This window comes from Ammospiza caudacuta, chromosome 12 (assembly GCF_027887145.1).
Source record: "Ammospiza caudacuta isolate bAmmCau1 chromosome 12, bAmmCau1.pri, whole genome shotgun sequence".
Taxonomy (NCBI): Eukaryota; Metazoa; Chordata; class Aves; order Passeriformes; family Passerellidae; genus Ammospiza; species Ammospiza caudacuta.
Genome location: NC_080604.1, coordinates 3583298 through 3603919, shown reverse-complemented (window position 1 = coordinate 3603919; position 20622 = coordinate 3583298). Strand labels below are relative to the sequence as shown.

The 20622-nt window shown below is 54.3% G+C and overlaps 3 protein-coding genes across 6 annotated transcripts in view; 1 reads left to right on the top strand and 2 right to left on the bottom strand.

The window, feature by feature from the left end:
* Positions 1-396: 396 nt before the first annotated feature.
* MKRN2OS (MKRN2 opposite strand) lies at positions 397-4972 on the bottom strand. Its single transcript, XM_058813120.1, has 4 exons — positions 4776-4972; positions 3896-3945; positions 3169-3331; positions 397-1062 (listed from the first exon to the last, which is right to left on the bottom strand). Exons 1-4 carry the CDS (start codon positions 4970-4972, stop codon positions 816-818), a joined length of 657 nt encoding a protein of 218 aa, XP_058669103.1. The 3' UTR covers positions 397-815.
* A 14-nt stretch (positions 4973-4986) lies between these two features.
* MKRN2 (makorin ring finger protein 2) lies at positions 4987-19020 on the top strand. The gene is given in 9 exon segments (XM_058813119.1): positions 4987-5136; positions 5813-5941; positions 6679-6714; positions 6716-6825; positions 9865-10181; positions 12175-12389; positions 14173-14283; positions 14694-14838; positions 15943-19020. Coding segments are annotated over 9 exon segments (1242 nt in total). The 5' UTR covers positions 4987-5110; the 3' UTR covers positions 16096-19020.
* RAF1 (Raf-1 proto-oncogene, serine/threonine kinase) overlaps positions 18978-20622 on the bottom strand; it is a 43581-nt gene continuing 41936 nt past the window's right edge. For all 4 annotated transcript variants that reach the window (XM_058813115.1, XM_058813116.1, XM_058813117.1 and 1 more), the window contains one exon: positions 18978-20179. In XM_058813115.1, the coding sequence (XP_058669098.1) occupies positions 20039-20179 (141 nt within the window). In that variant the 3' untranslated portion in view covers positions 18978-20038. The remainder of the gene's footprint in view (positions 20180-20622) is intronic.

Here is a 20622-nt window from a genome sequence, read left to right as displayed (position 1 = left end):
AACTCAAAATATAAAATATAAAAAGGTGCATGTTTGAGTGGTGGTTACACTGCAATCATTAGGCACAGTATTTCTGATATTATGGCAGCACAAACCTGACTTCAGTCTTGGGGAATTCAGATTTGGATTTGGGACCCTGGAACTTACTTCTACAATCACAGCTCAGAATTGAGGAACTCTTCCCAGAATTTAAATTTATTCTGGGGCCTGGGCACCTTTCCCCATCTGGGTGAGAAGTGTTTCTTCCCTTGGGATTTGCAGCTTCACATTCAGGTATCTGAACTCCACCTTGGCTTCTTTCCTTTACCCTGCTTTACACCTTGGCTTCTTTACTTTACCCAGTTCAGAGTGGAAAATGAAATCTGATAGGCAAAGAGGCTGGATTTATTTGTTGGTACATTTATTAGTGTTTAAAGGAAAGGAAATTAAAGGAAATTAAGTCAGACAGGGATGGGATTTAGCAGCACACAAGCATATGTTCCCTTTTTTCACTCAGCAGTAAACAGTATGACAGAAAAGGCCATTTTGGTTTGTTACAGCTGAAGTTCCCACAGTTCATCTGTAAATCCCTGAACTCCACAGCAGTTCTGATTTCTACTGTGAAGTTTTTGCAGAACAGAGCACACAGTGAATGTTAAATCACAGAACATTTTTCCACAGGAACAGATCCATGGAAATTCCCTGTAGGGTGTACATTGTGTGCGTGTGACTTCCCTGAAATGCACAAGCTCGGTACCCTGAGGTGCAGGCTTTAGTTAAAGGTGTTTTTACCCACATTAAACCTTAACCCCTGAGGTGCCCGTCCCTTCCCACCGCTACCCCAGCGGGCCGCGGTTCCCGGGCAGGCTCTGCTGCTGCTGCTCAGCCAGGGGCACGATGTGGATGTCGCTGTGCTGCAGCAGCCGCTGCAGCCGCAGGTAGCGGGCGGCGTCCCGGGTGCGGGGCAGCACGAAGCGCTCCGTGAACTCCGCCTTGCTCAGCGCGGCCCCGCCCCGGCCCTGCCGCACGCGGTTGATGAACGCCAGGGCGAAGGTGAAACAGTTGTGCTGCTGCTCCTCGTACCTGGGGAAACGCCTCACTCAGCGGGGCAGTGCCACTGTCACACAGCCCTGAGCGGGGCAGTGTCACTGTCACACAGCCCTGAGCGGGGCAGTGTCACTGTCACACACCCCTCAGCAGGGCAGTGTCACTGTCACACACCTCTGAGCGGGGCAGTGTCACTGTCACACACCCCTGAGCGGGGCAGTGTCACTGTCACACACCCCTCAGCAGGGCAGTGTCACTGTCACACACCTCTGAGCGGGGCAGTGTCACTGTCACACACCCCTGAGCGGGGCAGTGTCACTGTCACACAGCCCCGAGCGGGGCAGTGTCACTGTCACACAGCCCCGAGCGGGGCAGTGACACTGACAGACACCCCTGAGCAGGGCAGTGTCACTGTCACACACCCCTGAGCGGGGCAGTGTCACTGTCACACACCTCTGAGCGGGGCAGTGTCACTGTCACACACCCCTGAGCGGGGCAGTGTCACTGTCACACAGCCCTGAGCGGGGCAGTGTCACTGTCACACAGCCCTGAGCGGGGCAGTGTCACTGTCACACACCCCTCAGCAGGGCAGTGTCACTGTCACACACCTCTGAGCGGGGCAGTGTCACTGTCACACACCCCTGAGCGGGGCAGTGTCACTGTCACACAGCCCCGAGCGGGGCAGTGTCACTGTCACACAGCCCCGAGCGGGGCAGTGACACTGACAGACACCCCTGAGCAGGGCAGTGTCACTGTCACACACCCCTGAGCAGGGCAGTGTCACTGTCACACAGCCCTGAGCGGGGCAGTGTCACTGTCACACACCTCTGAGCGGGGCAGTGTCACTGTCACACACCCCTGAGCGGGGCAGTGTCACTGTCACACACCTCTGAGCAGGGCAGTGTCACTGTCACACACCCCTCAGCGGGGCAGTGTCACTGTCACACACCCTCAGCAGGGCACTGCCACCCAGCACCACCCTAAGGAGCATTTACTCCAGGAATACTCTCCAGTTACTCCCCCTCCCTCCCAGTTGTTCCATATCTTCCTCACAAGTGGCACCTCCCAGCCTGAGCTCTGTAAAAATGAGAGCTGCAAGGCTTGACAAAAAGCAGTTCTTATATTTTTATACTATTTTTTGCTTTTACCTTGTTAACCTTTGCTTTTCCAGCTATTGTTGCAGCCCTTCCCCGCAGCCCCAGAGTTAACTCTTTGTGTGCCACCACGGGTGAGTGGGAGCTCATTTCAAACCCTACCAGTGATTTCTCTGCCACCCTGCAGTAAGGGAAAAGCTTCCAGAAAACCAGACTGGGCTTGGCCTGAACCCAAAAAGGAGTTATAGGAGCTACAGTTCCTGTCCACTGAAAAAATAAGCAGAGGATTTAATTAAAGTTGTTTTCAGTTCAGTGGTCACTGGTGTGGCTGTGGAAAAAGGAAAAGCAGGGCAAGCCAGGGGAAGGGATGCACACATCTCTGCTCTTCTGCCAGGGATCTTTGGGTGTCAGGGCACTTTTAATATTACTGGGAACTGTAAAAGTGACACAAGTTCTGTTGGTTTTACCAGCTCTGTAAACATCTAAAACTTCTGCTCTAAATCAAATTTTCCATCTCTTCTGGGGGGTAATGTTTGATCCCTGAAATTTTATAGTCAGCACATACAGAATTGCTAAAAAATGCTTTTGATTTGATTTTTTTTTTCTTTTATGGTTGCATTCATTCAGTGGCACCCAGGCAGGCTCTGAGGGACAATCCCAGGAGTGCTGCTTTCCTGCTCTGTCACCAGCAGAGCAGAAATCAGCCTGCTCTCCATTTCTCACCACAACATCAAAAACAACAACAGGGCAAGGATCCCATCACTGTGCTCAGCCTTTAAATGCAAACTCACCTAAAACTGACAGAAAAATAATTATGGAGTTGTGCCTGGACTTTTGTACTCAGCAGCATGCAGGTGATGTTCAGTGAACTGAGGCTTTAATACAAAATCCCCTAAACCTCTCGCTTTAGAGCTTTCATGTTCCAGCAGCTGAGTTTTACCTAAAGCTCAGCCCATTCTGTGCAGGCAGGCCAGGCCGGGCTGCCAGGAGTGGAGTCCTGAGTGAGCCCAGAGCCCACCCCAAAGCCAGCCCAGCAGCCAGCACACACCTGTGGGGGAGCCAGGCCTCTTCCAGGGAGAACTCCTGCAGGAGGCTGTCCCAGTGCTGCAGCAGCTCCCCGGCGTCAGGCTGCAGCAGGGGGACGCAGACGCACTGCTCCCAGCCCCTGGCATCCCTGTGCACGCCCTCCTGGTCGTAGCTGTACACCACACCTGCAAACGCACACACACAGAGCTTTCTTCTCGCCCAGCTTCCCACCAGCAGAGCAGGAAATGCAGCCCTGGCTCCCAGCAAACGCCTGGGCTCGTTCTCAACAGCGTGGTTTGAAAAAAGGGTTGGCTCTTTAATAATCAGAGCAACAATCAGGCTTCATTTTTAACCCCCAAAGGAGACTGGCTTTGTATGAAATGCACACCTGGAATGATGTTGTACAGGGTGGGCCTGCTCTAGGTAGAGCCCAATAGAATTTTTAATGTGGCTTTTAAAAATTATTTTTAATTAGGGATGTTTTAGAATTAGCAAAAAGTGTGTTAAACTCAATTAAAGTGTAATTCCTTTAAAGCAAGCCTAGCCTTTCATTCCAAGGGTGGAAGGCACCCGTGTATTCCATTCAGTGCCTGTTCAATCCATTCAGGGGAATGGATCTGCTCTGGAGCTGTGCTGCGGGGTGAGACCATTCCCAATGAGCCTATCCCGGGATATCGCGAGCTGGCACACCCAGACCAGCAGGGGCGGCAGCGGGAGGGGGCGCGGCCGGGCCCGCAGGCGCCGCTCACCCCGGGAGCTGCTGATGCCCACGTGCAGGTCGCTGTGCCCGTCGTAGCCGCTGCGGGAGGGGCAGAGCGGCGCTGAGGGACAGCGGGGTCCGGCACAGCCCGGCAGGGCTGCCCCTCAGCGGCCGGGGTGACAGCCTGCCTTCCCCAGAGCTGCGAGCCCCGGCCCGCCCGCTCCCCTTCCTCCCTTCCCTTCCCTTCCCGTTCCTCTTCCCCTTCCCTTCCCCGTTCCTCTTCCCCTTCCCGTGCCCTCCCATTTCATTTCCTTCCCCCTTCGTTTTGCATTCCCTTTTCCCGCCCATTCCCTTCCCTGCCCACTCCCTTTCCCTCCCCATTCCTTCTCAGCGCCCGCCCCTTGCCCATCCCTATTCCCTCCCCTTTTCCCTCCCATTCCCCACTCTCCTCCCTCTTCCCCTCCCGTTCCATTCCCCGTTCCCTCAGTGCCCACCCCTTTCCCAACCCCTTTCCCCCCCATTTCCCTCTCAGTGCCCGCCCCATTGCGATTCCCCATTCCCTCCCCGTTCCCGTCCCATTACCCTGTCCTTTTGCTTCCCCATCCCCTATTCCCGTGTCCCGCCCCGTGTCCCGCCCCGTTCCCATTCCCCATTCCCCTTTCCTGTCCCGCCCCGTTCCCGCCCCGTTCCCATTCCTGTTCCCGCCCCGTTCCCTTCCCACTCCCATGTCCCTCCCCGTTCCCTCCCCATTCCTCATTTCCCATGCCCGTTCCCATTCCCACTCCCACGCCCCTGTCCCGACCCATTCCCGTCCCCACTCCCATTCCCACTCCCATTCCCGTTCCCGTCCCCATTCCCACTCCCATTCCCGTTCCCGGTCCCGCCCCGTTCCCGCCCTTTCCGCTCCCTCAGCGCCCCCTGGCGGTTACTCCAGGAAGGTGCCGCGGGTCGGCCTGACGAGGAAGGCGCGGGGCTGCCCGTGGCCGTGCCGGAAGGGGCTGTCCAGGCGCACAGGCGCCGAGGCCAGCCCGGCTCCGCGCAGGTCCCCTCCGCACGCGGGGCAGCGCGGCGGCGCGCGCCGGCAGTACAGGAGCGCGCGGCAGTGGCGCACGCGCAGCACCGCCATGGCCCGGCGCGTCGCCCTAAACCGTCCGGCCGGAAACGCGGCCGCGGGGCGGGACGGGCCCGCGACCACGCCCCCCGTGCCGCGGAACCTCCGTGCACGGCGTGAGGAGCCGGGCGGGCCGGACAGTGCGGCGGCACGATGAGCACGAAGCAGGTGACGTGCAGGTGAGCGCGGCCCGGCCGGGCCAGACCCGCAGAGCCCTCAGAGACGGCAGAGCCCTCACGGCCCGCAGAGCCCTCAGAGACGGCAGAGCCCTCACGGCCCGCAGAGCCCTCAGAGACGGCAGAGCCCTCACGGCCCGCAGAGCCCTCACGGCCCTCACGGCCCTCGGGCTCCCCGCAGGCACCGCCTCCGCCCCTGCCCCGCGCCTCATTCCGCCCTCACGCCCCCCACGCTCCGCCCGGCCCCGGAGCCTTCAGACCCCTCAAACACCGGCCCGGCCCCTGTCCCGCTCCTCACAGCCCTTCGCTCCGCTCTCCCCCGTCAGCACCGGCCCGTGCCGAGCTGGGTGTCGTGGCTGCCCCCTGTCCCCTCCTTGTGCCCAGCCCTGCCGCTGCCCCGGGGGCTGCCCGGTGTCCCGGCCGGAGGTGCCCGGGGAACGGGCGGGGTCAGCAGGGCCGGCTCCTCCCGGGCTGCTCGGGGAGTTTTGTTCACGAAGGGGCGCTGGGTCCCGAGTGCCCGTCCCTGGCGGTGGCCGTGGGCGCTCTGCTCGGGCGCAGCTCGGGCTCCAGGGCTGGAGCGCTTTGCCGGCCCCGCTGCTTCTGCACAAACGAAGCGCGGCAAAGCCGAGCGTGGCGGCAGCGCCCGCCCTGAGCGAGCCGCGTCTCTCTCTCCCCGCAGGTATTTCTTGCAGGGCGTGTGTCGGGAGGGCAGCAAGTGCCTGTTCTCCCATGACCTGGCCACCAGCAAATCCTCCACCATCTGCAAGTACTACCAGAAGGGGCAGTGTGCCTACGGCTCCCGCTGCAGGTGAGCGCCGAGCCGGGCACCGCGGGGGCTCCTGGGCAGGAAATCATTTCCTAAATGTGAGTTTTGCCCTCAGAGCCTAAAGCCGCTTTCACCTGCAGCGCTGCAGTTGTGCTCTGGCTCAGTGTCAGCGCTCGTTCTGCCCTGTGGGAATGGAGCTTTGGGGAGGGCTCAGCAGTTCCACAGCTCTCCCTGGGGTCTGCAGGTTAAAGCTCCCAGGGGAATGCTCTGAGGAGAACCAGGCATGGACTGATCCCTGCCGCTCCCTCAGCTCCCTGCCTGGTCTGACCCATGAGCCAGGCCGGGGTCAGGCCCTGGAGCTGCTCTGGCTGCTCCTGAGGGCTCAGGCAGGGCCTGGCTGTGCTCCTCCTGCCTGGGGCGCTCCTGGCGAATATTTCTGTCCCCTGAAAATATTGCACACTTGGCTGTGTCCGTGGAGCAGCCCCTTCACTCCTCTGGCTGCTCCTGCTCTGCTGCTGCAGCGTGTCCCCAGTTCTGCTGGAATGTGTCCCCGTTTCCCTGCTTTCCCTGTGCTGTCCCCCCGGTCCCTCGCTCTGTCCGGGATCCCGTCCCCCCCCGGCTCAGCCGTGTGTCCGGTGTCCCGGTGCCGTTTCCGTGTCCCGGTGCCGTTTCCGTGTCCCGGTGCCGTTTCCGTGTCCCGCTTTGTGTCCCGGTGCCGTTTCCGTGTCCCGGTGCCGTTTCCGTGTCCCGCTTTGTTTCCCGGTGCCGTTTCCCCGCAGGTATGACCACGTGAAGCTGCCCCCGGGCGGAGCCGCGGCCCCCGCCGCCCCCCGCGGCCCCGGGCAGCCCCCGGGCGCCCCCCGAGCCCGGCGCCGGCGCCCCCCGCAGCCGGAGGGAGAAGAGGACGCTGGTGCTGCGGGACAGGAGTGAGTGGGAGCCGCTGTGCCGGCCGCGGGCAGGGACGGCGGGAGGAGGGAGGTGCTGTCCCCGGTGCTTATCGGAGCCCCAAGGCCGGCCCGAGCCTTGGAGGTGACAGCTCCCAGCGGGCTCCCGGGGGGAGGGAGGGAGGGAGGGGAATGTTCTGTTGTTCTGTCCTGGGGCGTCAGGCTCTGCTCCCGGAGCTGTGTGAGCCCTCAGGCCTGGGGAGCTCCAGGCTGGACATCAGGAAGAGTTTTTTCATGGAGAGGATTGTCAGGCATTGGGGGAGAGCCCTCATCCCTGCAGGTGGGCAGGTGTCCCCTTCAGTGAGAGCTGATGTCTCCTTTCTCTATAGTTTAGTATAGTTTTAGTATAGCATATAATGTAATGTAATATAATATAATATAATATAATATAATATAATATAATATAATATAATATAATATAATATCAGCTTTCTGAGAACATGGAGTCACATTCTCACCTCCCACCTCGTCCTGGGCACTCAGACCCCCAGGCTGGGCTGGCAGAGCTGCCTGCAGGAGCAGCAGGGTGCCCTGGGTGTCCCTTGCTGCAGTTCCCTCCATCCCACAGCCCTGCAGGGCAGCTCTGCCCCCTCAGCCCTCCCTGGTCCTGTGCTCAGTGGGCACAGAGGGCTCTGGAGCAGCTGGGACCTGGCAGAGCCCTGCCCTTGTGGGAATGCTTCAGTTCCTACTGAGGCTGCAATGCTCTCATGTGGCAGTGTCCCTGCTGTCCCAGTGTCCCTGTGTTCCCAGTGTCCCTCTGTCCCAGTGTCCTGCTGTCCCAGTGTCCCAGTGCTGACCAGCAGCCACAGAACCTTTAGGACCCCCTGTGCCATGAGCTGCAGGAGCAGCTGTTGTCCCTGCAGTGCCACCTCAGTGAGGGGGCTGCACTCAGAGCTCCCATCTTTTCCCATGGATGTGCTTCATCCTGGGCTTTCTCCCTCAGTTCCAGCTCCAGGTCACTGTCCCACTGACCACACTTGTGCCTGTCTCATAAATGCCTTTATCTTCTAGCTCCACAAAAATGTGTTCCAAACCTGTCCCCCCTCAGAGAGAATCTAAAACATCCAAGTAGGGAAGTTTCCTTCTTTGAGCATCTCTCAAGTTACAAACATGCTGAAGGAAAGGTGGGAATATTTTCAGTCTTCTACCAAAAGAGACTTTTCTGCACAACTTTCACTCCAACTGTCACTGAAGGGACCATCAGTTCAAAAGGCTGAGACATCTTAATTTGTGTTTTTGGCCTCCTGCTGCACTCCCAGAGCAGAGTTTGTCTCTGCACAGGGGAGCAGTGATAGAATTTGTTTTATTTTTAGGGCTGTACTTTGTTCTAGGGGGTTGGCAGTTGCATCTAACACCTCCCCTTATTATGGGGTGCTGGGGTTGGTTGTAGCAGCAGTTGCAGGGTGTGGTTGACTGGTAAATTTGGGGGTTTCTTTTGTCTCCTTGTGCTTGTTATGGTTTACTTAGGAGGGATTGCTCAAGTCCAGAAACAAACACAAGCCCTGTGTGTCCTGAACTGAGCAATTCCAACTGGAACTCCCACTAACCACACTTTCACCTGTCTCATAAATGCCTTTATCTTCTAGCTCCTCAAAAAATGTGTTCCAAACATGTTCCCCCTCAGAGAGAAGGAGTCCAAGGGTGTCCTGGGGTGCTTGGTCACACCTGGTGATCTCAGAGCTCTTGTCCAGCCCTGGTGATTCTGTGGTTTCCAATGGGTGTGTGACAGAGCACCCCTGAACAAATGCTGAACTCTTCAGCAGGCAATCCCTGTGATTCACGAGCAGAGGGGTGTCATGGTGTTCACAGGGGTTTTCAGGTGAGGGAAGAGACAAGAATGTTGACTCCATGTTCAGAAGGTTTGATTTATTGTCTTATGATAGATATATTACATGATAACTATACTGAAAAGAATAGAAGGAAAAGTTTCATCTCAGAAGGCTAGCTAAGAATGGAATAGAAAAGAAAATAAAAGAATGATAACAAAGGCAGCTGGCTCTGACAGAGAGAGAAATCCAAAGATCTAGAGGAGACCAATCACAGACACACCTGTTGCATTCCACAGCAGCAGATAACCATTGTTTACATTTTGTTCCTGGAGCTTCTCAGCTTCTCGGGAAGAAAAGAATCCTAAGAAAGGATTTTCATAAAAAGGTGTCTGTGACAGCCCTGGGTGTCCTGAACTGAGCAATTCCAACTGGAACTCCCACAAAGCTCTGTGCTAACGTGGGAGGAGGTGTCTGTGCTGCCTGAGGTGACAGATCCCCTCTCTGGGGAGGATCCTCACTGCTGGGGCAGTCTGAGGAGGGTTCCAGCGTGGGGAGGTAGCAGAGCATCTCTGTGTCCTGGGGTGCTGGGTCACACCTGATGATCTTGGAGATTTTGTCCAGCCCTGATGATTTCCAGTGGTTTGTGACAGAGCACACCTGCACAAATGCTGAACTCTTCAGCAGGCAGCCTGGGTAAATCCCTGTGATTCACAAGCAGAGGGGCTCAGAGATGAGACCCCACTGGGGAGGAAAATTTAACCCTTAAAGAATCAGGCACTGCTGGGGCTGAGCCCAGTGCCTCTGCTTGTCCCACTGTTTTGCAGAGACAGCCAAAAACTCCACAACTTTGTGAAAGTTGTAACGCCAATATGTTTATTGCAGCGCTGGATGCGTGTGGGAATCATTCCCCTAAAATGACACGTGTACTTCTGGGAACTTCAGGTCTCTTCTTATCCCCCTCTCAAGTACATATGCATACAATTTCACAATGGGTTCATACATATTCATTTTTATGAATTTTGCGTGACATTTGCTGCTAGTTCTTCTTTATCAGAAAGAATTCCTAGGTCAGGTTGATCTGCTTTCATAGCAGACTCTCTTTATCACCCTCTGTCTCCTCCCCTTATCTCTGTCATTCATGGAAGCAGTTTCCCTTGAGCCTAGGCTGTGCAATCAGGCTACGCAGATGTACATTTCACCTAACTCAAACTGGGTTTCTATTCTGGAGAATCTCTCCTGTGTCTCACGGCAGAGCTGTGCGGCTCCAGCGAGGAGCAGGCGCCGCCCAGCGCGGCCGGGGCGGTGCCGTGCTGCCCCGAGCCCGGCGGTGCCGAGGAGGAGGAGGCGCCCAAGCCGCACTCGTACCTGGAGGCCATCTGCAGCGGGCTGGAGGAGGCGGCGCCCGGCGGCTGCCCCGGCGCCCCGGCCCAGCAGCTGTGTCCCTACGCCGCCGCCGGCGCCTGCCACTTCGGGGAGCGCTGCCTCTACCTGCACGGGCAGCTCTGCGAGATCTGCGGCCTCCAGGTGCTGCACCCCTTCGACCCGGAGCAGAGGAAAGCCCACGAGATGGTAAACGGGGAGTGGGCAGCTCGGGGCAGGGCTGGGGCTGCTCTCAGCTTAGAGTAGGATGAGAATAGCGGAGAGGTGAAAAGTGTTGTAATGTAGGGGTCTGAGCCCGTGTATCACCTTGTAAATTGTAGGGTTGTCTTGGTTTGGAAAGACAGGAGTCTGCTAAGGAAGGAGAGCCTCTCCGGAAATGGAGAATGTAAACCCTCCCCACCCCTCTGAATTGCTATAAATTTTAAATGAAGGGGCTCTGAGGTAAAAATATGGGAGCAGGAAATAACAGTTCTTTAATAGGGAAGAAAAATAAAATTATAAAATAAACAATGCAGTACACTAGAACAACACTGACAGAGTGAGAACCCAGCCTGACACCCTGTTGGTAGCAATCCAATTGCAAATGTGGCTGCAGCCCTCCTGGACTGTCTGGGGTGGTTCTGTTGGAGCAGGGGGATCTGTAGAGAAGGATGCATTCTTCCTCTGGAGATCCAGTGGAAGGAGAGGCAGCTGCTGTTCCTCTGGGGAATCCTGTGGAGAAGCCGTGCTGGTGTCTCAAACCTCTGGATTATATCTGGGTAGCAATGCTTGGCTCCTCCCTCTGGATTATATCTGGGTAGCAATGCTTGGCTCCTCCCTCTGGATTATATCTGGGTAGCAATGCTTGGCTCCTCCCTCTGGATTATATCTGGGTAGCAATGCTTGGCTCCTCCCTCTGGATTATATCTGGGTAGCAATGCTTGGCTCCTCCCTCTGGGCTCACATCTCCCAGTGGGATGCTGTAGTTCTTATCAGCCATGCAGTGACATTCAGTAGCTGTTATCAGCAATGTCCCCTCCTGAGGGAGGAGTGAATGTGGTCACTCAGAGAGAGAGATAAGGCAAACTGCCCACTTGGCAAAGGGAATCTGCCATACAGATGGGAACTGAAAGCATCTTGCATTGCAATCTTCAGCAAGGATAGATCATGGTAGGAACAGTGCAGTGGGGAAGAGGGTAAGGGAGTAGAAATCTATTTTTAGGCTGATGGGGATTCTGAAGTTTATAATGAATTTTCATTCTCAGAAGGAGGTGAGGCTTTCTGTTCTGGAGTGGATGGAGATTGCTATTTGGATTAGGCTGATTAAGAAGGAGGTTTTGTGTTTGTGATTGTGCTGGGGATGTTCTTGAGGCTGTTGGATAGAAGTGGAAATAGGATGGGGGTGGAGGGGGTTGCCAGGGTTAAGAGTGTGAATGTGTTTAGGACTGGTGAGAGCTCCAGCTCTCCCACAGAGCTCCTCCTGTGGTTCTGGGCCAGCTCAGGCCTCTGGAGCTGAAGTGGCTGCAGGTAGCAGCTTGTGGGTTTTGCCATTTCATCCTCATCAGAGCTCCCACAGCATCCTGCAGGTCCCAGGAGAAAAGCTGTGGGAGGTCTCTGACTGAGGCACCAGCTCACCCTGCAGTGCTGTGGCAGTGGGAAGGGCTCTGGATTGTCACTGCTGGGCTGAGAAGTGCTGGAGGAAAGCTGAAATAAGAGACTAATTCCTTACCTGGGTAAAAATGAGCATCTGGTGAATGAATGTGGCCTTAATTGTAATCAGAGGAACACCTTGAGTGTGGCACGTATTCAGTGAAGTGTTTTTTGGGGACATTGGAAGCACCAAATAATTCAGTACCTGTTGTCTGACAGAGATGCACAAAGGGGTGAATGAAGCACCCTGGCATCTTTATTTCTGGCAGCTGGGAGAGCACTGAAGGCTCAAATACATGATTGAATTTAATGTTCTTTAAATTAAACTGTGCCAGTGACAGGTGGGAGTGGTGCCCTCAGTGAGTGCTCCATGCTCTCCAGAGGGAGCTGGGTGTGCCAGGCTGGCACTGGGTGCCCTCAGTGAGTGCTCCATGCTCTCCAGAGGGAGCTGGGTGTGCCAGGCTGGCACTGGGTGCCCTCAGTGAGTGCTCCATGCTCTCCAGAGGGAGCTGGCTGTGCCCTGTGTCCCTGACAGTGCCCTGTCCCCTGACAGATGTGCATGGCAAGCTTTGAGCACGACATGGAGAGGGCCTTTGCCATCCAGGCCAGCCAGGACAAGGTGTGCAGCATCTGCATGGAGGTGGTCTATGAGAAAGCCTCAGCCTCAGAGAGGAGGTTTGGGATCCTGTCCAACTGCACCCACACCTACTGCCTGTCCTGCATCCGCCAGTGGAGGTGTGCCAAGCAGTTTGAGAACCCCATCATCAAGTGAGTGCTGCACCTGCCTGGGGCGTGGGCTGCTCTCACACAGGGGCTGAGCTGCTCTCACACAGGGGCTGGAGCTGCTCTCAAGGGGCTGGAGCTGCTCTCACACACAGGGGCTGAGCTGCTCTCACACAGGGGCTGAGCTGCTCTCACACACAGGGGCTGAGCTGCTCTCACACAGGGGCTGAGCTGCTCTCACACAGGGGCTGGAGCTGCTCTCACACACAGGGGCTGAGCTGCTCTCACACAGGGGCTGGAGCTGCTCTCACACAGGGGCTGAGCTGCTCTCACACAGGGGCTGAGCTGCTCTCACACAGGGGCTGGAGCTGCTCTCACACACAGGGGCTGGAGCTGCTCTCACACACAGGGGCTGGAGCTGCTCTCAAGGGGCTGAGCTGCTCTCACACACAGGGGCTGGAGCTGCTCTCACACACAGGGGCTGGAGCTGCTCTCACACACAGGGGCTGGAGCTGCTCTCACACACAGGGGCTGAGCTGCTCTCACACACAGGGGCTGGAGCTGCTCTCACACACAGGGGCTGAGCTGCTCTCACACACAGGGGCTGGAGCTGCTCTCACACACAGGGGCTGAGCTGCTCTCACACGGGCTGAGCTGCTCTCAAGGGGCTGGAGCTGCTCTCACACACAGGGGCTGGAGCTGCTGTCAGAGGGCTGGAGCTGCTCTCAAGGGGCTGGAGCTGCTCTGAGGGGCTGGAGCTGCTCTCAGGGGCTGGAGCTGCTCTCAGGGGCTGGAGCTGCAGGTGTCAGAGCTCAGCAGAGCCTGCCCCAGCTCTGCCAGCCCCAGGGCTGTCACCTTGGTGTTTGCTGAAAAATCCCTTCACCAGGATTTCTTCTCCTGGGAAGCTGAGAGGCCTCAGAAAAGAGTGAAAACAATAATTCTCTGATTGTTTGGGAATGTGGTCTGGAGATCCTTTGCCAACAGGTGCAGCTTTGATTGGTACCATGGGAATTGGTTTTAATTAATGACCAATCACCATCAGCTGTGTCAGACTGAGTCAGGAGCTTTCATTATCATTCTTGTTTAGCCTGCAGTGCCACCTCAGTGAGGGGGCTGCACTCAGAGCTCCCATCTTTTCCCATGGATGTGCTTCATCCTGGGCTTTCTCCCTCAGTTCCAGCTCCAGGTCACTGTCCCACTGACCACACTTGTGCCTGTCTCATAAATGCCTTTATCTTCTAGCTCCACAAAAATGTGTTCCAAACCTGTCACCCCTCAGAGAGAATCTAAAACATCCAAGTAGGGAAGTTTCCTTCTTTGAGCATCTCTCAAGTTACAAACATGCTGAAGGAAAGGTGGGAATATTTTCAGTCTTCTACCAAAAGAGACTTTTCTGCACAACTTTCACTCCAACTGTCACTGAAGGGACCATCAGTTCAAAAGGCTGAGACATCTTAATTTGTGTTTTTGGCCTCCTGCTGCACTCCCAGAGCAGAGTTTGTCTCTGCACATGAGAAGAGTGTGCAGACTTTTGCTCAAGTCCAGAAACAAACACAAGCCCTGGGTGTCCTGAACTGAGCAATTCCAACTGGAACTCCCACAAAGCTCTGTGCTAACGTGGGAGGAGGTGTCTGTGCTGCCTGAGGTGACAGATCCCCTCTCTGGGGAGGATCCTCACTGCTGGGGCAGTCTGAGGAGGGTTCCAGTGTGGGGGGTTCCAGAGTATCAGGTCTGAGGAGGGTTCCAGTGTGGGGGGTTCCAGAGTATCAGGTCTGAGGAGGGTTCCAGCGTGGGAGGTTCCAGAGCATCTCTGTGTCCTGTCCTGCAGGTCCTGCCCCGAGTGCCGCGTCATCTCCGAGTTTGTCATCCCCAGCGTGTACTGGGTGGAAGAGCAGGAGAAGAAGAATGAGCTGATTGAAGCATTCAAGCAGGGAGTGGGGTAAGTTCAGCAGCCACCCACACCCCTCACGTTGTTCTTTAGCTGCTCTAAGGCTCAATCAATTGCTGAGCTTTTATTTTTAAACTTAATGTAATTACAGACCCCTCTGCAGAGAGCTCCTCGTCTCTGCTCACAGTTTGCTTCACTCTGTGCCTGTGCAATTGTAGGTCAGACACTCAGAATGTTGAAAATGCTCAGAAATGTTGAAGCTGCTTCAGCTCACTTGCCAAAATGGCTTCGTGTGGATCCCTCAGCCATCATTGCTGGTGCCTGAGGGAAGGAAAATGGGAATGTCACTGCTCTCAGCTCAGTGGCTGTGTTAGCAGAGCACCACTGGGGCTGTGGGCACCGAGCTGCACCTCCTTCCCTTGCAGCTGAAGGCAATAACCTGTGTGTTGTGCTTCCCTCAGGAAAAAGCCCTGCAAGTACTTTGAGCAAGGCAAAGGCACGTGTCCCTTTGGGGGGAGGTGTCTGTACCTGCACGCCTACCCCGACGGCACCCGCGCCGAGCCCGAGAAACCCAGGAAGCAGCTGAGCTCCGAGGGCACTGTCAGGGTAAGAGAGCCCTGCACACCCTGCAGCCCCCACAACCCCCACAGAGCCCCCCTGCAGCCCCAGCTGTGCTGCTGCCACTGCTTCCTGCCATGCAGGATAAGTGGGAAAAGCCCCTCAGTGTTCCTCGGGCAAGGGTTTGTCCTTGGAGACAGAAAGTGTCTCTCATTATGCCTGGATTTTACAAATTTCTCTAGTTATGAGCCAGATGTGTATTTCTGACCAGTATAAACTGACTCACAGACTGACTGATGTGGGAGACATTGTACTCTATGAACTCTGGAGCAGTTTATTAGTTGTGCATGATTCTTGCCTTGAGAAGGGAGCTCACCCCTTTAGGCTGTCTGAGGGGCTTTGTGCCATGCTTTCCAGCACTCTGTGGCTTGGGCAGAGTTCCCTTAAGCACAGCTGAAGTTGGGGAAGCTTTGGTTCATTTTCTTCTTAGTGTGCTGAAGACAGATAATAGTCCTACTAAACATTGGCTGAGTCTGTAAAGAGCAGAAGTGCTTTTGAATACGTTTGTTTTTGTGACCAGCCCAAACCTTTCCTCACAGGGATTCTGCCCTTTAAGCTTTCACCCACAGTGCTCACAGCTCTCTCCTGTGCTGGCACTCAGGGCAGCTGAAAGGGACAAAACCTCGTGTCCCCTCCCCTGGCACACAGAGCTCACAGGCAGCTCTGGGGCTGGTTTCAATGGGGAGGTGCCAGCCCAGGCCAGGGCTGTGGGGGTGTTCACAGGACAGGGGAAGAGATGAGAATCTTGACTCCATGTTTCAGAAGGCTGATTTATTATTTTATATTAAAAGAAAATTATATACTAAAACTATACTAAAAGAATAGAAGAAAGGATTTCATCAAGAAAAGAAAAGGGATGATAAAATCTGGTGGCTGCTCACAGCCTCGCCACAGCTGGCTGTCATTGGTCATCAAATAAAAACAATTCACATGCTGGCTAAACAATTCTCCAAATCACATTCCAAAGCAGCAAAACATGGGGAAGCTGAAACTTCCCAACTTCTCAGGAGGAAAGATCCCGGCAGAAGGATTTTTTATAGAATGTATCAGTGCCAAGGGGTGCTCAGGCTGCTCTCTCTGTGTCTGCTGCAGTTCTTCAATTCCGTGCGCCTGTGGGATTTCATCGAGGACAGGGAGAGCCGGAGCGCGCCCGGCGCCGACGCCGAGGTGACGGAGCTGGGGGAGCTCTTCATGCACCTCTCTGGGGCTGAGGAGGAGCCCAGCGAGCCCCCAGAGCCCCTCTGAGCCCCCCCGAGCTGCCTGCCAGCCAGGCTTTTCTCTCCCCAGCACAGGTAGAGCAAAACGTGCCCTGCTGGTCACTTGTGCGGTCCTGGTAAAGTTTTCTGATAGTTTTTATATGGCAACAACAACAAAAGACTAAAATATATTTAAAAGAAAAAAAAAATTGGCTGCATGGAAAAAATCCCTTAATCCCAGGAGGGTTTTGTCCCTCTCTGGCCTAACATATGCTGTCTTGTGAGCTGAGTGGTAGTGTAAATACAGGTCCAGTGAAAGCTTCAGCTGGTAAAAAATGTTGCTAATTAGAGTTTGAGTGCTTTTGGGTTTTTTTCTCCACTAAATCAGCTAAATGTAGAAGTACAAAACCCACTGGGAATAATGGTCAGTGTAGGGTTTTCTCCTTAATGATACCTCAGGTAGTACCTGGAGCTCAGAGTGGGGGCTGGTGGGTTCTCTGGGCAGGGCTGGCTCCTCAGTGCTGCCAGGGGAGCTCCCAGCCCTGTTTCACACTCACCCCAGTGTGATGAGCCTGTTTCACACTCACCCCAGTGCTCAGAGGCAGCAGTGGCTCCTGCTGCACAGCAAATGCAGCTGCACTGGTTCCTGCACTCCCTGGAGCTGCAGCAGAGGAGTGAGGTGTCTCAGAGCAGGGGGGGCTCTGCAGCACCTCAGAGCCTCCTCTCCCCTTGGCCCCAGGGATTCGTGCACATCTCTGCTGAGGTAACAGAACTGGAACTGAATTCTGGCTTTGTTAAAAATGTAATTTCTGTTGGGTTGTGAAATCTGGTACCAGAAGTTAATTCTGCCAATGCAACTGTCCCAACTTGGAATTTAAACCAAGAATTCAGCATGGACACAGCTGAGCAGGAGCTGTCACTGACTCAGCCTTGTACATCACTGAGCAGTGTTTGTAAACACCAACAGAGATGTGGGGTTTGTTTTAGAACACTTTGGTTGCCGTGGAAGGTGTGAACTCCTTTGGTTGTTATCTATAGCAATATAAAAGCATAAAAATAATACTTTAAAATGTGTAAGAAAGAAAGGCCAAGGACAGGAAGGTTTGTAATCAGGGGTGGGAAATGATGAAGCAAAATGTGTTCAGGGAGCCCTGGGCACACAGGGCCAGCCCTGGGGGTGGCAGAGAGCCCTGGGCACACAGGGCCAGCCCTGGGGGTGGCAGAGAGCCCTGGGCACACAGGGCCAGCCCTGGGGGTGGCAGCAGGCTCTGGGTCCTGCTGGGAAGGAGCAGCAGGAGCCTCAGCCTGGCATTCCAACACCTCAGCTGGCAGCAGGTGTTGGATCCAGGATGATCCACTCAGCTGCTGTTGGCATTTCTGGCTCAGGAGCTCCTCCCCTGTGCCAGCTGTGCCCCCTGATCTCACTGGAAATTAAATTTTCCATCATTTCCCCCTGCAGTAATTGTGGCAGGGCTCGCTGCACAGTCAGGGCTGGCCTTGCATGGCTGTAACATCAATTCCCTCTCGTGGTAAAGCTGGCCCAGCAAAGGCTGAGGGCCAGTCAGTGCAGTTGGTCAGCACTGATTACAAAGCAGAAGGTGAATTACCCTGAGAGGATGTCACACACCCAGATCAAGGGGTCAGGGACACCCAAACACCCTTTCCATCCCAGAATACTTCCCAGCCCTCACCCTCCCACTAAAGCTCATTTCCATCTGCCCCTCCACCTAAATTTTTTTGCCAGAAAGAAATATTGTCAGGAACACACTTTTAAAAAAAAAAATCAATGGAGAGGATGTTCTTCACCCTAAACAGGACATTCCTGATTTACTCTGCCCCAAGAAGCCATGAGGGATAGTCTGAAATTAAAAACATAACTTGGTTTTCAAAGCTACCAGGGAATTACCATGTCTGGGTTTCCAAGTTCTTCACTCAGCACCTTTCATTTAACTGGACATCAAGTGCTGGTTAAAATAAACTCACTTATCCAAAATACTTCATTTTTTTTCAAGAAACACATGATCTAGTTTAAAAACCACAGGTTAATGGTTTCTTTTGGGAAATCAGGGTTAAAGTAAAAGCAGCTTACCTCTTCTGGGATTTTTCCTTTCATGTTTTAAGCTTATAATGAAGTGACAATTAGAGATAAATAATGTTTAGAGTTGCAGTCCAAATACAATAATATTGATAAAAACCATGCAGAAAGAAATGGAGACTTCAAGTCCCAATTTACTGTTGAGGAAGCAAAAGTCACAGAATTCTCAGTTACCACCCAGGGATTCACATCCTGCCCTTGCCCTGTTCCAGAACGTTCTGAGGCCAAACTGGAGGGGATTTCTGGGTCTGGTTCTCCCTCTCCCAGGAGCTCTGTGGGTGCTGCTGCTGCAGGGGCTGTGTGGCCATTCCAGGGCCTGTCCCAGCTCCCAGCACAGGCAGCAGCTCTGCCCAGAGCTTTGGGGTGCAGAGGGCACAGCCAGCCTGACCCCCAGTGAGGCAGAACCCCAAATGGGTTCCAGCTGTGCCCCAGTAACCACATTTCCCATTTCACCCCCTGCTCTTTGAAAAAACCCATCTCTAGATTGACCCACCTGTTCTGCCCTCCTGGAGTTCAGCCAACACAAAACCCTCCCTTGCACCTCAGTGAAGAAGAGAAAATGGAGCCAGAGTGGGGCAGGGCAGGAGCCTGGGAGCTCATCAGGGTGTCCCAAGCAGCTGCTGCTCAGAGGTCACTACAGCACACAAACTGTCTTGTCATGACTGGAAATGTACAGGTTGTTTTATCAAGTGTGTTTTTACTTGCACTGCTGTTTATTTATCCATTACTTTTTAAAAACCTATTCAGAAATGTCATTTCTTGAGTTTTCCAAATGCAGATGTCCCAGTAAGAACTGTGGCTGACTCCATTAAAATGATGACATTGAATCTTAAACCTAAAATTTAATTTATTTTATTAAAATAAGATAATCAAGAGGAACCTTGGCTTACAATAAATGCATTTTCTCAGGAGCAATAAAAACAAAAAAAAAATTAAAACCCAAATCAACAAGAAAAACTGTATACGCTCAGTTTCCTCTTGCTAGTGCATCTCTTGGACAACAGCTCCTGCTGGATGCAGCCTCTGCAGGAGGGGGGACATGCTCAATCTCTGCAGGAAGGGGGACACCCTCTGCAGGAGAGGGGACACCTCAGCCTCTGCAGGAGGGGGGACATCCCTCAGTAGGAGAGGGGACACCCCCAGGCTCTCCCAGCCCAGCCCTCCTCACCCACCCTGCCTGGGCTGCACCAACAGCAGGTCCATAGTACCAAAGGCAGCTGGGAGGCTTCTCAAGATGACCAAAGCAGGACTGGCTCATCTCCTCCTCTCTGAGCAGGACAATTCAGAACAGATGCCATCCTTTTGCAAGAGTTTTTCTTCTATGTGCAAAACTATTGCAAAACTATTTTGTGTTGAATTAGCATTTGAACTTATTTCATTGGCTTGGTGAAGCTCTTAGGCAGGAGCTGATTTCCAGAGTTATTTCCTCTTCCCACTCCAGGCACAACTCCCCAGGGTGAGGTGACACTTGGCACGGGGCAGTCAGCACCAGAACATCACCTGTCCTCAGAGCCCCCTCACTGAGCCCAGAGCAAAGCCAGCCACAACCACTGCCAGACAAACAGCCATCGCTTCTGGGAAGGGCAAAATAAGGCTCAAGTGCATCTATTAAAAAAATAATAATAGATCTCTTGATTTGTAGTCTGTTACCTCTCCCAGGACAAGAGATGGTAGCAAAGGCAATGAGGAGCTGTGTCCCTGCAGGCTGAGAACTGCACGAATCCAGAGCAGCTTCCTGGTGGGGTGGGACACGGAGTCCTGCTGGAGGAGCCTGGACAGCTCGAGTTCCCCCTGCAGCCCCAGCCTGGAGCAGGGCAGGAGAGCTCAGAACAGGGGCAGAGCACTCAGAACACGGGCAGAGCACTCGGAACAGCCTGCTGGGGGCAGGGCAGAGCTCTCAGAACACGGGCAGCCTGCTGGAGGTCAGCGTGCACGAGTTGATGTCCTCGGTGTGGGCGGCGCGGTGCAGGGACGGCTCCGAGGCGCTGCGGTTGATCTTGGGCAGAGAGTGCTGCAGCAGCTCGATGGAGGACAGGATCTGGGGAAAGAGAGCTCTGAGAGGCCTGTGGGGTCTGCATTCCCTCTGCTTCCACTTAAACCTTCCATCTAAACCAACAGCAGCTCCCTCTGCTTCCATTTAAACCTTCATTCATTCATTTATCCATTCACTCACTCAGTTCTTATCCAGTTCAAGTTTCACATTAATGCTCCGTGGGGCACTGAACACAGAGTGGAGGAGCCCAGCTCTGTCAGTGCTGGGAGGGCCTCAGGGGGTTCCAGAGGTTGGGAGGATCAATTTCATCAATTTCATCAATTTTCATCAATTTACAGATATTAGGAACAATTAATGAGCATCTAAACCGCCCTCCAGCAGAGTCACAGGGAAGGAACTGCATCTTCTGCCTGATGTTCAAAAAGAACTTTCTAAACAATGCTTGACTGCAACAGCAGGAAGGTATTTTTCCAAAATTGCTGATGTTT